The sequence below is a fragment of the Dipteris shenzhenensis genome, chromosome 1 (assembly GCF_047967505.1).
Source record: "Dipteris shenzhenensis isolate YYH24624 ecotype China chromosome 1, Dip_SZ_1.0, whole genome shotgun sequence".
NCBI lineage: Eukaryota > Viridiplantae > Streptophyta > Polypodiopsida > Gleicheniales > Dipteridaceae > Dipteris > Dipteris shenzhenensis.
The window spans coordinates 44,966,003-44,981,422 of record NC_141596.1 but is presented as its reverse complement, the minus strand read 5'-3'; the positions used below and the strand labels follow the sequence as shown (position 1 = coordinate 44,981,422).

Sequence of the window (15,420 nt, the reverse complement as noted above, 5' to 3'; positions counted from 1 at the left end):
AAAGAACACTTGAGAGGTTGCCATGAAGCAGGTTTGCCAAGGAGCTTAGGGTAGCTTGAAACGTAAGGAAAGGAAAACACTTCCCTTTGCCTCCTTTAAGTAAAGCCAAAAGACCCGTGCAGGCGTTGTTATAACAATAACCAAGAAAAGGCGGTCACATTGGAGTCTAGGTTAGGCTAAAGGGGGCTCAGGTTGGTAGGGTGAATAGTGAAGCTAACTTCAAAAGGAAGCGGGGGGGTAGGTTGTTAAAATGATCCTCAACAATTAAATTAATGAAAAAAAGCCATCAACATATAAATTATTTATCAAAAAAAGCTACTTGAGGGAGCAAGGGGATAAATAACATTGAGTATAGCAAAAGCTAAGTAAGACCTATGCCTCCAAAGTCTCATGCCAAGGGAACATCTAAAGGGAAAAAGAAATTTTTAATATTGTGTGTGTGTGTGTGTGTGTGGTTCCTTAATTTCACCATTAAAAAAATTGTGTGGTTTCTTAATGCAAAATATAGCCTCTAAAAAGACCTTAAATAAAGCCATACGAAGCACAATAATGCTAAGAAAAATACATAGAAAAAAGAAGAGGTAATAATGTTTAAATAGAAAGATATAATATTAATTGAATAGACTAAGTATATAGATAGTGAAAGGCCAAATATATATGTGTGTGTGCGTGTGCGTGCACACACACATATATGTATGTATGTATATATATATACACATACACATATACAAGGGGGCTACAAGCTACAAAGAAGCAGCAGGGGACGGGAAGGGTGGTGGTGTGTGTATTGGGAGGGGAAGGAAGGCGAATACCAAAGAGGTACATATTCTCCAAGAGAGGAAAATTGTGTGTGTGTGTATTTAGGGGGGGGGAGGGGGGGTATGTATGTGTGAGTGTGTGAGTGTGAGTGTGTGATTTATTTCGCTACTGGGCATTGTGGACTCTATCGATGGACAAAAATCATAGAGTCTATGGTGATCCTACTTTTCCATCTTTTGTTTTTTTCAAACGATCTCTGCGGCAATCGTTCTATGATTGCTTACAAACTCATTTGATTGATCATGATGTATATATAGCTTATACTGAGATTTTCAGTTGAGTAGTAGTTACTCCACTTTGGAAGTAACTATGAATGTAATTATTTCACAGCAATAAAATATTTCTTCTCACAAAAAAAGTGTGTACAAATGTGTGTAAGAGTGTAGAAAATGTGTGTGCGTGTCAAAAATGTGTGTAAGTGTAGAATGTGTGCGTGTCAAAAATGTGTGTAAGTGTAGAAAATGTGTGCATGTTAGAGGGGAACGATGGGACAATCAAAAAAAATAGCTTCTAAATAAATGCCTAAAAAGGACTCCAAAGTGGTGACAATGGGCACGAAGTATGCACCAAGTCATGAGATCTAGCTAAGAAGAAGAGACCTCATATGGAGGGAGCAAGGATACAAGGGATGCTTGTAATATTGGAGAAAATTGTCCCCTAAGAAGGAAACTTGATATGAAGTCTTCATAAAAAATGACACTGGAGACAACACAAGCACGCCTTCTATCCAGTCGGGGATAAGAGTGCTCAATTGAGAGGAGTCCCACCTTCACATACTTAAATCCTCTAGAGATGAAAGCTCCTCTCATGTCACTAATAGTCCCTCCGGCCCGTTAAGCTTCGGTATACTCAAAACATCTCAAAAATTATCCTCTCATGTTTAACCTCTCCCACCAAAACTTATCCTCATGTTTAACCTCCCCCACCAAGAATTCTTTCAGCATTCAAAATATCTTGACGATCCCCATTCAACAACACAGCTTCCACCACAGCAATCTTAAGACTCCAATGTACACAATAGTTGTTAACTCTCATCTAAGCATTGTAGAGCTCTAGACGGCTCACGCTTGCGTTCATACAATGGCACATGTAAGATGGAAACACAACCTCCCGCAAAACCAATCAGTTATTCACTGCCGCATGGTGCAGTGCTTTCAAATTTCTTTTGTTGAAGTTGAGGGAGCTGCTTAAAGAGACCAGACTAGAATGAATTAATGGAATGAATGTATCACCATGCTCACTTACAAAACACCTTAGAACACATGGAAAAGACCAAACTGAAGTTCGTGCAGCTTAAAGAAATCATTCCAAAACCATCAACATTTTGTTTTCTGTCATTACAAATGATCTTCAGGATCTGATCTTGCCAAACAAAAAATATTCTGTTTAAATGCTTCGGCTTCGGTGAAGCTTATAAAAAGTAGGCCCAGCCCTGACAAGTTGTTTGGTCTACCAACCATACATCAGAGGTGCGTCAAAGGAGTCCACATGTTGCATTAAGAGATGCTATGCAGCAGGCTTGTCCTCTCCTTGCCGGCAAGGACCTGAGAGCTAAATAACTTGCCAAAACTTTAGTGGTGTCTGGGCAGACGCCGCAAGAAAGTGATGCCAGCACCTGTTTCTTCTCCTTCCATCTGGCTGAAATACTGTAGAAATGAATTATGATCCATACCAATCAAAATCACTAAAAATGTGTCACATGTCCATAGGATCTCCAAGCAAACGCTCCACAGCAGCATGAACATTCCCTCCAGTTGCATTCAAAGCCTGTATATTAGCTTGAGTATCAACAAATCCCATATCTTGCAGCTGTGACAACTGGGAGGCATAAAGCTGCTCTGGTGGAATGGTGTGAACTGCAAACAATACCAAGTGAGGAAAAAGTAAGGGTGAAACTAACCACACCAAAATCCCCTTGGAGAATATTCAATTTTCAATAAGGAAATGTCCCAGTAAGTAAAAATCTGTGCACTTGCAGCGTGACTAGGGGATAGGAATGCCACAGCCACGTTCCAACCTTGTGGAATGTTGGTGGATAAACCACCAAGAGCTCCAAATAAACTGAGCAAAGAATCGACGTCAATCGGCCTAGCCCCAGCACTAGCTCCATTAACTCCAGGCATTCTGAAACGCCATGAAAATTAACAGGTTTAAGCATGTAGAACCCAATTTCAAAAGGCATGCAAATTAATGTCCACACCCAAAACAATTGACACACAATCACAGATGCCCTGTAAACCAGTAAAATCTAAACAGATTTCATACATGGAACAATCCCTCTGATATTGTTCATGCATTCTGCCCCATTTCACACTTAAGCACGACAGCTGGGTGCATTTGTCAAAACTTATAATGGTCTTCAGCAAGCAAATATGTGTAATCCGGTATATTTTCATCCCCATTCCCCATTCCATATTTGTCACCCCATTGCCATTTGAATTCCGGTTCATGTAAATGGTTCCAACATGACTGCTACAACTTGAACTCAATTAGACAATAGTACACTTACTGGCCTGGCAGCTGTTCACCCATTTGCTGATCCATGGTGGCTGGCGGTGATGGAAACATTTGCTGCAAAAAATAGACAATGTAAAAGCATTTTGTGGCACAAGCCAATTTCCACACAAAAAAAGACCAGTATTTGACTATGAACCTGCAAGCTCTCAGGAATACTAATTTGTCTCAGAAAATCTGGGTTCTGCATCATTTCTCTAAATTGTGGGTTTGCATCCAGCATAGAGCGCAAATGTGGCTGCATACCCAGTATCTGAACCAAGGAGAGCAAGGAGTAAGCAGAACATTACTTGAAAGCACTTCATTTGCTCCCATCTTATCACGATCCCACTTAACATGAAAAGCCCAGAAAACCACCTGATTGATGTACTGGGGATTAGAGAGGAGACTCTGCATCATCTGTAAGATTGCTGGATTCTGCAGCATTTGCTGCATTGATGATGGATCCATGAGCCCCATTCCACCCAGTGGTCCAAAATCTGGCAAACCTAGACCCATAGTGGTTTGAGCACCTGCAGCTGTCTGCCCGACTGCACTGCCAGTCCCAGCATTGGTAGCATTTTCTGCCAAAAATAAGGATGACTATATATATGTGACCCATAGGAAAAATATGGTCTTTCTGAATTGCTGATAATATTTGGATATTGACAACTTACGATTAGGGTTCCAGGGATTTGGAAGCGGGACTGTGTTTGGTGCTACAGCCCCAGACCCTGCAATGGTGGTTGCTGCTCCAGCAGTAGGATTCCGAGCTTGTGCTTGTCCAAGCCCCTGTGCTCCCAGTAATGCTGCAAATGGATTTGATGCCGAGTCATTTCCACCATCAGGTCCAACTGTAGCTGCATTGAGAAACGGCTCTTCCACTGTCTCATACATGCGCCTGAGCATGTTAAAGCCTTCTGGAGATGCTTCAATATTGCTCATAGCACGATCTGTGTTTCTCATCATCTCTCGCATGAGCTCAGGATTTCTGGCTGCATCGAGTGTTTGACGCAGCGTACCTGGATCATTCAAAATGTGGGCCAAGTCTGGATTTCTGTCAAGGATGTCCCTCATCTGTGGGTTGCTCATAATTAAATTCCGCATAAGATCAGGGTTGTTCATAAGACTTTGCACTGCTGGCATGTTCAGCATTTCATGCATCAGATTTGGATTCTGCATCAGTTGCTGCTGAGCCTGTTGGAATTCTGGAAGACCTGTGCCTAAACCACCTTCACTGCCACCAAATCCAGGAAAAGCAAAAGACCCAATTCCATTCATTCCAGAAGAACCTCCGGTACTACCTGCAGAAGGTGCCACTGGAGTATTCGTGGAAAGTCCACTGGCAGCAGAAACTGCAGGTGTAGCAGATGCAGGAGCTGCCCGCACTAGATGGACAGTGTGGTCGCTTTGCAATCCTATAAAGGCATTCAACCTGTCAGACAAAATATGTATATCCCGACAAATCTACAACCATAACCAGACCTATCCCATATAGAAGAAAAACAAATAGTGCAGTTATAATTTCACGATAAGTCATCCACACGGTCACCAATTATGAACCCCATGATATATAACAAGCACTACATCATCAGTTCCCACTATGACACATATTCTTTTTTTTTTAAAGTAAAATCCAGTGCAGTGTATTTATATTGTCATAACTTTACAAGAGGGAAAGTCTCCAAGATGGAGAGTATTCTACAGATCAGAAACATAAAAAGAAAAGCTCAATGCAAGATGCATGTATATCACCCTCATGGCAGGCATCATATAAAGATTGCCGCGATGAGGCTCTAAAAGATTCATATGACTTTTGAAACTGACGGCCCAAGTATGCCAGGTTATGCTCTTCCCAAATTGTCCAAAGAGCCCAATATCTCACCCATGAGAAAAAGAGTGAGTATTGAGATAAAGGCATCCTAAATCTGCCAAATAACCAAAAGTGTTTTCCAAATATATGTGACTCGGGAAACGGAGGCGAAGATGATCCGAAATTTTCCCCAGGAGGTTCCGAGTAGACTGGCAATGCCAAAGCAAATGAGGGACAGTCTCTGAAGGAGCGTGACACCGTAAGCAAGTGGGTGAAGCAATGTGACGTTTGGCAAGTGTTATTCCCACTGACAGTGTGCCGGTCATGCATCTCCAAAGAAAAAGTCTTTGTTTCAAAGGCATTTTACACCTCCATATTAGTCGGAGATTTTTCCGCCACCATGAAAGGGGCCGCCTGATATGCCATAGAGTATTAGCATATTGATGAATCCAAGGGGCAGGCTGAAGAAGCTTGTAGACTTTGATGGAGGTCAAAACAGGCAGAGGAATAGGACGAGAGCATGTAGCAGAGGGATACAATTGCCATTCCATAAGCCTATCTGTGTCAGCCACAGGGGGAATAGGTAGAAAAGGGTGCAGAGATCAGCAATTTTCTTCCATATCAATCTGTGATGCATTCCCAATGCATAAGTGGCAGTGGCCTGAGGAAAAGATAACACATGACCATGATCATCTACCACGTCATTGATGTATCTGATTCCCAATTTCATGAGATTGTATGCCCTAACCGGTTCCTGTGAAGCAAGTGGAGTGGCAAAGATGGCACTCCAATGAATACTTTCTTTCCTCATTGAGTTTGTCCCCGAATGATTATCAGGAGCCCATTTGACTTTAGAAAGCACTTGTTTACAGTCCAGTATCAGAGCAGTAGAGAAAGGGCATCCAGGAATCTTCCCTACAAATCTCCCAATGACAACCTCCCAATGATCAATAGTCCAATGGCCATAAGCATTTGTCCTCATGTTGACACACATGGATGCTATCATACAAGTCCATGGCTGTTTTTGACGGAAAAAAGTATGGAGCATAGTCGCCTTCCTTGCAAGTACATGATATCTGATATTTAGAACATTAAGTCCTCCATGCATCCTAGGGGAGCACACCATTTCCATCTTCATCAGTCTCAATGCTTTCACAGCAGTTTTTGTCTTCCATAACAGCTCCATAGCTTGAGACATAAAAGCTGAGATATCTCTAGAGGACCAATGTAGTAAAGGCAAGAAGAACTGAACATAAGACATTACAATAGACTGGACTATTCTGAGCCTGACATGAAGTGGCCAAGTAGAAATTTTCCAATATTCCAATTTATGTTGTTTGAAGTCTTTGGAAGATCCATTTTAGCTGCTGCTTCCTAGTGATATGCCATCCTATAGGATATCCCAAATGCCTGACAACATCTTTGGAATGCACTATCTGACCAAGCCAGAGAATAGAATGCCAGTCACATTGTTTCAGGGGAAGTAATTTGGATTTGTCAAAGTTGATATGCAATCCCGCTGCTAATCCATACAATGATATCTATTTTGATGGTGTATATTCAATTCTACTTGCCTCTTATTATGTTTAGCAAGGCTGATCTTGCCTCTTTTATGTCTGAGGTTTTGGAAATCTTCTAGTATTCTTGCCATGGCAAAAAAATCTTGTGTTTGTTTCAGGTACAGCAGCTTTGTTCTCCAAAGATGCATGGAGGTCTTAATATTCTCAATATCCATCCGCACATTCTTGCCCATAAGGGGAAACTCATGCTGCAGTTTTTGCAAGATTCTCAACCATGGGCCGCCATGATTCATCATTCACTCTTGCATGTTGAATCTCCAGCTTTAATTCATTGGCAGCTTTCCCACTGGGAGTTTCTTTTTGATTCTGTGACAGGCAAAATCCCTGGCTGTCCTTTGGTTTCCCATTTGTTAATGGATTGGAGTATACATTGGTCTAGAGTGTTCGCCCTTCCTTTGGCATTGTAGGAGCCTCGACGTTCGTATTTTTTGAGTCTCAAGGGGATTCGTTTGGTTCAGGATGTTAATGATGATGCTGGATTTTCCCTTACTTTTCCTTTGGCCGCTGCCAAATTTGGCCTTGGAATGCATTATCGTCCACTTTGGCATAAGATTACTTTCATGCTCCAACCTTTTCAGCTGGTTCCTCCATTGCATACAGGATCGTCTTCAAGACTGGACACTTTCTTCTATGGGCTTGTCATGCCGTCCTCTGCAGTTTGCACATATTACTGAAACTATCTAATGTGCTGTATGTTCCACAAATCAAGAGAAATTTGCAATCAGTTGCTTCCACAACTGACCTTAACCATGAGGTGAGGTTCAACAAGACAAGAGCAAAAACTATGGATAGTGCTGGCAATCTTGTTGGCACAGGATTAAGGAGAAACAACCTGTATGAGCTAAGTGCTCTTACAGCCACTACTGGAGTGGGCACAAGAAGAATTTGGAGATGAAGGCTAAAATCTGCATATTGTTGTGGATAGAACAGATACCATCTGTCAAGCCTTGCCCAGTATGTGGTACATGCATTATGATGGAAAGTATATCCGGGCACTGACCCTTGTAGAAGCAGCCATAAATCTTCAGCCTGCACAGAGAGAAGCATGCTATCCCATTTCTGTCTTTCCGATAAAGCATATGAGATCTTGAAGTGGTGTTATCTCTCAGCAGAGGAGAATTGTTAAAATCTCCACAGATAAAGGCATTTGATCTCCATGGATATTTGCTTAAAGATTCCCATAGAGAAGCCCTCACGGCAGAGGTCTGGGAGGCATAAACTGATGCAAGCTCAAGAATGTCACCGTTGACATTACATTGTATGACTATCCGTCGGCCACTGCTGTCATTGAATGCTAACTGAGGCTCCAGCTCATGTCTGACCATTATGCATACACCTGAATAGGTAGTGGTACCAGCATAATAAATATCATAGCCGCCAAAGTGATCATGATGACCAGCCTTAGAGTGTTGATTATGCTCTTGCAAACAAACAATATCTGGCTGCATTTTATGTACATAATTCCAGAAAAGCCTCCACTTTGAGACATTGCAGAGGCTCTGTACATTGTATGTAAAGCACTTAAGTGTTTGATGCATAAAAGAGATATATAAATGTAAATATGAAACAAGATATCAGAGAGGCAAAGCCTCTGCCTGCATGGGTTGCAGGCTTTCATGATCCATAAAAGATATGGCATTCTCCCCTTCTTCAGAATCACATATGGGGATACCCTTCTTCAAAACCCCCACCCAATTTTGAAGGACAGGAGCTGAAGTAGAAGCCTGTCCTGGTAAAGGAGAGGAAGCATCCCATTGCCGAGATTGAAAGGGGCGTTGCTTCAATACAACCACCTTCTTAGGCTGTTGAAACCCATCCCGATCTGTCCCCACAGATTCCTTCATCTTCTCTTTTTCTTTTTCTTTCCCTTTTCCAACAAGTGATTGCACCTGATTAACTGGTTTAGCATTCTTTGCTTCATTTCGATTTGCTGCCTTGGCTTGCAAATTCTCATTCTTTTCCCTTGTCAGAGGTGGCAAGGCATTAGGAGGGGGTTGATGCAGAACCATTGGGCATTCAGAGGCTAGATGCCCAAACTTGTGGCAGGCAAAGCAAGCACCTGCAAATACACCCCATTTCAAGTCAAAAAACTTTTTCCCCAATTGCACACCCTCAACTTCCACTGCAATAGAAGGAGGGTTAGGTATGTCAGTGTCCCAGAGGATGCAAAATCTGTTACGATTTCCCATGGGGCGTGGAGGGCAAATGACCTGTCCCAATGAAGCGGCCAGGCCAAGCAATTCTTCATGCATATAGTCCGGGAAGTTAACAATCTCAACCCATACAGGACAATGATGACGTATAAGACTTTGGTAGTCCTTGTTTGGGGACCAAGGCATGGCATGTACCCTCTGCTTCCCATAAAAGAGGGGAGAAAGCTCAAGGAGCCTCTGCTTGCACAAAGCATCTGATAAATGCACCTCATAAAAGCCTCTGGAGGCAAAATATACACCCTCTACAAAACATCCTCCAAGGATAGACTTGATCCATTGCGCAACATCACTAGCGGCTGGGACTTCCTGGAAAGAAAATAATTACCGTGGTTTGAGATAGCTTCCTGAGGGGATTCACAAGGGAGGGCAATTTCAATTTGTATGTGACCTCCGGAACTGGTTTGCCCCATTCCTGTCGTGACTGCTGAAAGTCATCCTTGAGTGTATCAAACACATATTGAGCTTCCATAGTAAGCTCATCATCCTGAGATGCAGGCTGAGAAGGACGACGCTTGGCATCTGCAGATCTTTCTTTTCTAGCATATGTACAGACATCTGAACCTGAAGCCATGATTGAGATATGGCAAAGCAAGGAAGAAATAGAGCGAAAGACAAAGCAGACAGAGTAACTGTACGGAAAGGCACCGGGAGAAGGTGCAAAAACAGTACGGCAGAAGCTGTACGGAGAGGCTGTACGGAAGGCCTGCGCGGGATAGGCTGTACGGAACAGCAGGAAGAAACTGTACGGAGAGCTTTCCCGCTGCTCCGTACAGTTCACTATGACACATATTCACACGCACATGCGTGTCCACAATGCCACGTCACCTGTCAGAAAATGAATTGGATAAATGCGAAGAAAAAGATTATGATTTTCTACAGGCTAGCATCTATCATTGGGATACAAAGACAAGTGAAAGATACATTATAAATATGGTTTTCAATTCACAAATCGACACTATATTTAGATGAGGTAACAAGATCGAGCCCTTTTATAAAAAGGGGCACAAATAGAAGTTCCCCAATCTCAGGTTGCAAGCACAAACATTGTTCAAACATTACATTATTTAAAAAATTCAACAATAGGATATAAAAGGATATTAAGAGTGACTCAAAATCCAGGTGGCATGGCCCATAGTCCATCAGCAGCAGCCCTCTAGGAAAATCTCATTGCGTGGGGCTTCACCCGAGCTCGCTTTCCCCCATTCTACACAGGTCCTGTGCTCTCCTCGTTGGGGGCTTACACGTGGGACAATGAACCCTATAACCAATACTTATGGAATTGCCCTTCACAACAAGGGCTCTGGCACTCAAGATCCTTCTGCGAGTGAGGCGCATCCAACAAGAGTTCACTTGGGGGATAGTCTAGCTTTCTAAGCAGAGACGTACTTTATCGACCTCCTTATAGAGCAAGTAAGCTACAATAGAAAAAAATTCAAAGCCAAGTTTAAGAATTGCTTGAGCGAGGTTTAATCTGACTACGTTGATCGCTGTTTTGTTTGCCCGTGCTTCTCTCACTGGAGGAGGTGACCTTTAGTTGGATTAAAAAGCTTTGAACAAGATGACTAAAGAATAGATTCCCGATTCCGTGAATTGGTGAGACATTGGACACCTTGATAGGGGCTAAAATTAGACCATAAGATTTGTTATTGTCAAATGAGAATAGTATGACAAGACATACACAAAGCTGCATTTTTGGACAGCACTAGTCTTTCTGAGTATTTCGAGGTCTCATTTGGGTTAAGCAAAGCTCCAGTCATTTTAAATCAACTGGTAAGTTGCATCTTCCAAGCACATAGATCTTTCCTAACAGTATATTTTTCAGCAAAGGTGAGAAAGAGCACAAGAGGCATCTGAAAATTGTGCTCAACTTGTTGAAGGAGCATCAATTGTTCATTAGTTCCAAGAAAAGTGGTTTCTGGGGTACACAGTTTGAAAGAGTAAGGTAAAGATCAACCCTATAAGCTCAAAGTGCTTTTGGAGTGACTTGATGTAAAGATAGCTCATGAGGTGAGGTTGTTGTGTTCAGTCTAGGTTCCACGGCAATGCACAAGAGAGGTACAAGAGGTGCTCAACTGCTGCACTCTAGAGTGCGAAGTACTGCTCCACACACCTGCTCCAAGTGATGGACATAGAGGAGAAAGGGGGGCCTATATTTATAGGCAGCCCCCCTGCCTAGTTGGCTGATCTAGAAGGGGGCCAACCTCCTCATGCAGGGCTGACCAGCCTAGGCGGGCAGACCCACCACTAGGGCTGCACACAGCCATATAAAGGGGGCTCATCCCCCAGCCTATGGGAGGCTGCCAATAGCCAAGGTGGCCGAACTGCAGGTCAGCCCACCCCCTGCTCCACAGCCCTCATATACGGCCCATAGGAGGCACCTATAAGGGCAGACCTGTGGCAGCACAACAGGGCAGATCTGCCCATACAACCCCAAACCCCTCCCTGGAACCTCCATGGCCATCGTGGCAACACATGGACCAGCAAAGCGCACTGGCCACAGTCCTACTCTCACAGGGACGGGCATACCCACGGGCCCTCACTCAGCTATACTAGCCTCACTCATTGGGTGGGCACACCGACAAGCAGGGGCCCCTCTCTCTAGGTGACATCAGGAGATGTTGACCTCTAACAGTACTTGCATTAGATTTGAATGAATCTGAAAGTACAGCTGAAGCCCCTTATATAGATTCAGAAATGTGGACCAGCACACCATTGCTTATGGGATAATACAATAGGTTTGCCATGTGGCAAGCCAACAATCAATCCTGAAAACAAAAATACAAGAAAAATACTACAGCAACTACAATTAGTAGGGCTCTTAATTGGCTAACAGAGCCTATTATCTAGCTGTCAACAAACCTACATTTCACTATTGTTACAGCAGAGCAGCAAAGAGGAACTGTCTTTCCTTCCTGCATAGCTGTACTTTCACGTGCCACTGCATCTTCAATCCCTTGCTGATTGACTGGATCAACCATAGGCTGAACTGAGGCATCAACCATTGGAGTACCTTGCCACAAATTTTAATTTTCCATAGGCATGTTAGGTGCAGCATCAAATGAGATGGCCAGCAGCCCATCAAAGGCATCAGAAGAACTCTGATTCCCATCAAAAACAACAAGGGGCAGATCAGCATTTTCTGCAAAAATAACATCCCAACTCATTAAGACCACCTTGGTCACAGGATTATAAATCTTGCATCCCTTGCTTTCACTGTTGTAGCCAACAAAAATGCACTTTTGCACCTTATCATCAAGCTCGCTCCTGACCCGCCTGCACCGCGCCTTTGTGACATCCTGAAGCTGTCCTCTGAGTGCCTCATGCCAGGCCTGATCCAAGACAATGTGTCCCCGCCATCTTCCTGCACATGGGCTACTCCTAATGCAGCCTTTCATCCTTGGGATACCCCACCAACCATGAATGCTCCAGATCTGTCCCAGATCCACACATCTAGGTAATCTGTCTTTGGGCACATCCTGCCCTAGGTCTCCCTCCCCCACGACAGATGGGGAGGTGACCTTTCCAACAAATAGTTGGTGTCATCCAACCTATGCTCCTGGGAAAGCATCCGAAAGAGCTCATTTAGATTATTATGTGCCATTGAGCAAAGTTAGAGGAGGCAAGAAAACTTAGAAAAGCTTAGGTGCTCCAAACGCCCTGCTTGAGCAAGAAAACACTTTCAAAGCTAATACTTTGCTCGAGGATGCACCTTGAAACTGCCAAAAAATTTCCTTGCTGCGATATGTACTACAATCTCACAATCTGATCCAATGCTTGGCACAACAAGGCATAAACCCACTGAAAATCACCTCAGTCCTGAACCAAATAGCCAATTGCAGAGCCCAATCTCCTCTGAAGGAGATAAACGTGCGACGAATGAAGACAAGACCCGACCCGATGCGCAACAAAGTAAGGGTTGGGAGTGGCTTTCGGTAACAAGGCTAGCAAAAATAGCCCAAAAATAGTGCATAAAATAGCCGGCCGACAGGAACTATGGCTCTAGAGAAAGAAAAACTACTCAGAATCAGTCACCCAGCTCTAGAAGGATTCAGAAGCAAGGGCACAGCAGCAGATTTGAATTTCCAGCCTGAAAATAGGACAAAATGCTAAAAAAACGCTCCAAAGCCTGACAAAAGTTGTTGCAGATAAGTTGCCCAGGCTGGAACCAGCCTCCTATCAACTCGCTTTACCTTGGACGGCTCTCAACTACAGCCTGCCCTAAAAAACGAAATGGAGGCTGCAATCTTTGAGACGAAAACGAGACTTGAACAACTCCACATGTGTACAAGAGATGATGGGGAGCAAGGGGAGCTTGGCTCTGATACCAGATGTTGGAAATGGAAGCGAGAGAGTGTGAGAGAATGAAGCTGAAGGAAGCTAAAGTGCAATTGCAGCAACGAGAATGAAGTACAAGAATAGGATAGTCATAGAGACAAAACCCTAGGATGGACCCTAATTAGGGTCAAAACATGTGTGCTGACTAACGCACCCACAAACTCAACCGCTAATTGAGGTTAGGCCCTAGGGGGAGAAAATCTAATGAAAGGTTTTAAAAAGTGCCCTTAGCCCCTTATTACATAGGAAATATGAATATTTCTAACACCAAGGCATTCGAATGTAATGAAGGCTATTTCATGTGAGGTTCGATCGTGTTGGGTTGTGGACCGACACACGGAGTCGTATCGAATCAAAATATCAAATGAGACTTTGTTGAGCATAGTGCATAAAGATTTGAATTGTGAAATCAAACACGCAGGGTTGAAGAAAATAGAATGCAAAAAAAGTGAGCCAGCATTAGGTGCCAAAATGATTCCTCCCTCCCAAAGCTCAAGCACCTAGCTTCTGCATTCAGATATGCTGAATCTTAATACAAAACGTATGCTAGAATATAGGACAAAATCTCTAAAACCCTAAGAGAAAATAAAACTAAAAACCACTCGTTTACAACTATAGGAGGGAATTACAATGCTTCAATAAACAAGACAAAAACAATAGATTAAGCCCATCTAGCCATAGTTCCCACGAGTTTCAGAAACAGGGAAACGATGTTTCAGAGTTTCGGCCACCAGAAGAAACAGTGGAAATGGAGTCCCGCTTTTTAAGCTTAATTATATAAGGGCTGAGAGGAGGACAAGGAGCAAAGGAGAGAGCAAGGGCTGAGGAGAGCAAGGAGAGACGTTGGAGAGGGAAAGAATTGTAGGTTGAGAGGGTTGCGATGGCTGACAGGGCTGCGAGAGAGCGAGGAGGAGACGGTGGAGCGGAGCTCCGCAAAGAAACGGCCGTGGAGGTGCGAGAAGGGGTCGTAGGGTTTGGGGCAAAAACCACACTACCAGCCAATGGGGTTCTAGCTCGGTGGTTGAGGCAGGTGTGTGTGTGCTAGGGTGCGTGAGTTCGACCCCTGCCTAGGCCCCATGCCCCACTATATTTATTATTTATTTTCTTTTAATGGCCTACCCGAAACGCCGTTTTGGGTTTCAGAAACGGCGCCGCAACGACGAACCGTTTCGGGTGCCAAGAAACGCCGTTTCTGGGCACTATGCATCTAGCCAAGATGTGAGAACCGTGGATCTCAAGTGTCCAAAACTCATCTAACGGAACAGGCTGAAAACGAACTCCTCATGCTTTGTTCAACCTTCTGGCACCCAAAGCTCAAGCACCTGGCATGTTTATGCATTCAAATATGCCGAATCTTAATACAAAACGCATGCTAGAAAATAGGACAAAATCTCTAAAACCCTAAGAGAAAATAAAACTAAAAACCAAGGGACACAATGCTTCAATAAACAAGACAAAAACAATAGATCAAGCCCATCTAGCCATAGTTCCCACGAGTTTCAGAAACAGGGAAACGGAAACAAGCGGGAAACGGTGTTTCAGAGTTTCGGCCACCAGATAATTATATAAGGGCTGAGAGGAGGACAAGGAGGAGAGGAGAGGGCAAGGGCTGAGGAGAGCAAGGAGAGAGGCTGGAGAGGGAAAGAGTTGTAGGCTGAGAGGGTTGAGAGGGTTGTAAGGGTGAGAGGGCTGAGAGGGTTGTAAGGGTGAGAGGGCTGAGAGGGTGGAGCGGAGCTGCGCAAAAAAACGGCCGTGGCAGCACGGGAAGGGGTCGCAGGGTTTGGGGCAAAAACTGCACTACCGGCCAATGGGGTTCTAGCTCAGTGGTTGAGGCAGGTGTGTGTGTGCTAGGGTTCATGAGTTCGACCCCTGCCTAGGCCCCAATGCCCCACTATATTTATTATTAATTTCCTTTGACGCAACGACGAACCATTTCGAATGCCAAGAAACACCATTTCTGGGCACTATGCATCTAGCCAAGATGTGAGTACCGTGGATCTCAAGTGTCCAAAACTCATCTAATGGAGCAGGATGAAAACGAAGTCCTCATGCTTTGTTCATCCTTCTTCCATGAAGGCACTCACAATCATCTTCCACGTTCGTTGAGTCAGAAACTTGAACCGACGATTGAATCCTAGTATAATAACACTAAGAAATCTTCATGCAC

General features: G+C 43.8%; 1 protein-coding gene across 2 annotated transcripts in view; it reads right to left on the bottom strand.

Annotated features, from left to right (window-relative positions):
* Positions 1-2,084: 2,084 nt before the first annotated feature.
* The window catches only part of LOC147905911 (ubiquitin domain-containing protein DSK2b-like), a 31,630-nt gene continuing 18,294 nt past the window's right edge, over positions 2,085-15,420 (bottom strand). The window contains exons 2-7 of one of the 2 annotated variants that reach the window (XM_087375449.1): positions 3,990-4,730; positions 3,691-3,863; positions 3,473-3,586; positions 3,329-3,390; positions 2,837-2,943; positions 2,085-2,675 (exon numbers count right to left, since the gene is read on the bottom strand). In XM_087375449.1, coding sequence (XP_087231575.1) covers positions 2,515-2,675; positions 2,837-2,943; positions 3,329-3,390; positions 3,473-3,586; positions 3,691-3,863; positions 3,990-4,730 — 1,358 coding nt within the window. In that variant the 3' untranslated portion in view covers positions 2,085-2,514. Of the gene's footprint in view, positions 2,676-2,836; positions 2,944-3,328; positions 3,391-3,472; positions 3,587-3,690; positions 3,897-3,989; positions 4,731-15,420 lie in introns of both variants that reach the window. The other variant, XM_087375442.1, reaches the window with a different exon arrangement.